This window comes from Vigna radiata, unplaced genomic scaffold (genome assembly GCF_000741045.1).
Source record: "Vigna radiata var. radiata cultivar VC1973A unplaced genomic scaffold, Vradiata_ver6 scaffold_394, whole genome shotgun sequence".
Classification (NCBI taxonomy): domain Eukaryota; kingdom Viridiplantae; phylum Streptophyta; class Magnoliopsida; order Fabales; family Fabaceae; genus Vigna; species Vigna radiata.
The window spans coordinates 149,913-151,316 of NW_014542624.1; the positions used below are offsets into that span (position 1 = coordinate 149,913).

At 47.9% G+C, this 1,404-nt stretch overlaps 1 protein-coding gene across 1 annotated transcript in view; it reads right to left on the minus strand.

Annotated features, from left to right (window-relative positions):
* Positions 1–1,075: 1,075 nt before the first annotated feature.
* The window catches only part of LOC106780505 (activating transcription factor 7-interacting protein 1-like), a 5,706-nt gene continuing 5,377 nt past the window's right edge, over positions 1,076–1,404 (minus strand). The window contains exon 4 of the mRNA XM_014668803.1: positions 1,076–1,176. Coding sequence (XP_014524289.1) covers positions 1,076–1,176 — 101 coding nt within the window. The remainder of the gene's footprint in view (positions 1,177–1,404) is intronic.

A 1,404-nucleotide genomic window follows, 5' to 3' on the forward strand; every position in this document is an offset into this window, starting at 1 on the left:
CGCGAGAAGATCACCCGCGATAAGATCACCCGCGACAAGATCACCCGCGATAAGATCACCTGCGATAAGATCCCCTGTGATAAGATCACCCAGGATAAGATCGCCCAGGATAAGATCACCCACGTTAGGATCAGCGACGATAACCTCACCTGCGATAAGATCACATGCAATAACATCAGCCACGATAAGATCACCCCCGATAAGACCACCAGCGATAAGATCACCAACGATAAGAATACCCACGATAAGATCACCCACGATAAGATCATCCCGGATAAGATCCCCCATGATAAGATCACCCGCTATAAGATCATCCACGACAGGATCACCCGGGATAAGATCAACCACGATAAAATCATCGGAGAAAATATCACCCCCGATAAGATCATCCGGTATAATATCACCCCCGATAAAATCACCCGCGATAAGATCACCCAGGATAAGATCACCTGCGACAAGATCACCCTCGATAAGATCACCGGCGAAAATATCACCCGCTATAAGATCACCCCCGATAAGATCACCCGGTATAATATCACCCGCGATAAGATCACCCGCGATAAGATCACCTGCGATAAGATTACCTGCGATAAGATCACCCAGGATAAGATCACCCGCGATAAGATTAACCACCATAAGATCATCCGCGATAAGATCACCCGCGTTAAGATCAGCCCCGATAAGATTACCCGCGATAATATGACCCACGATAAGATCACCCGCGATAAGATCACCCGCGATTAGATCGCTCACGATAAGATCACCCGAGATAAGATCGGCCAGGATAAGATCACCCATGATAGGATCACCCACGATAAGATGACTCGCGATAAGATCACCCACGATACGATCACCCGCGATAAGAGGACCCGCGATAAGATCGCCCATTATAAGACCACCCACTATAAGATCTCCCGCGATAAGATCACCCAATATAAGATCACCCGCGATAATACTACCCGCGATAAGTTCACTCTCGATAGGGTCACCCGTTAGAAGATCACCCACGATAAGATCACCCGCGATAAGATCACCCACGATAAGATCTCCCGCGAGAAGATCACCTGCGACAAGATCACCCCGCGATAAGATCCCCTGTGATATGATCACCTGCAATAACATCACCGACGATAAGATCCCCCGAGAAAAGATCATGTTCGATAATATCACCCGCGACTAGGATAAGATCACCCCGCAATAAGATCACCCGCGAAAATATCACCCAAGATAAGATCACCCACGATTAGATCACTCGGGATAAAATCACCCAAGATAAGATCACCTGCGATAAGATCACCCGTGGTAAGATCATCCGCGATCAAATCATCCAGGATAAGATCACCCGCGATAAGATCACCCGTGGTAAGATCATCCGCGATCAAATCATCCAGGATAAGATCACCC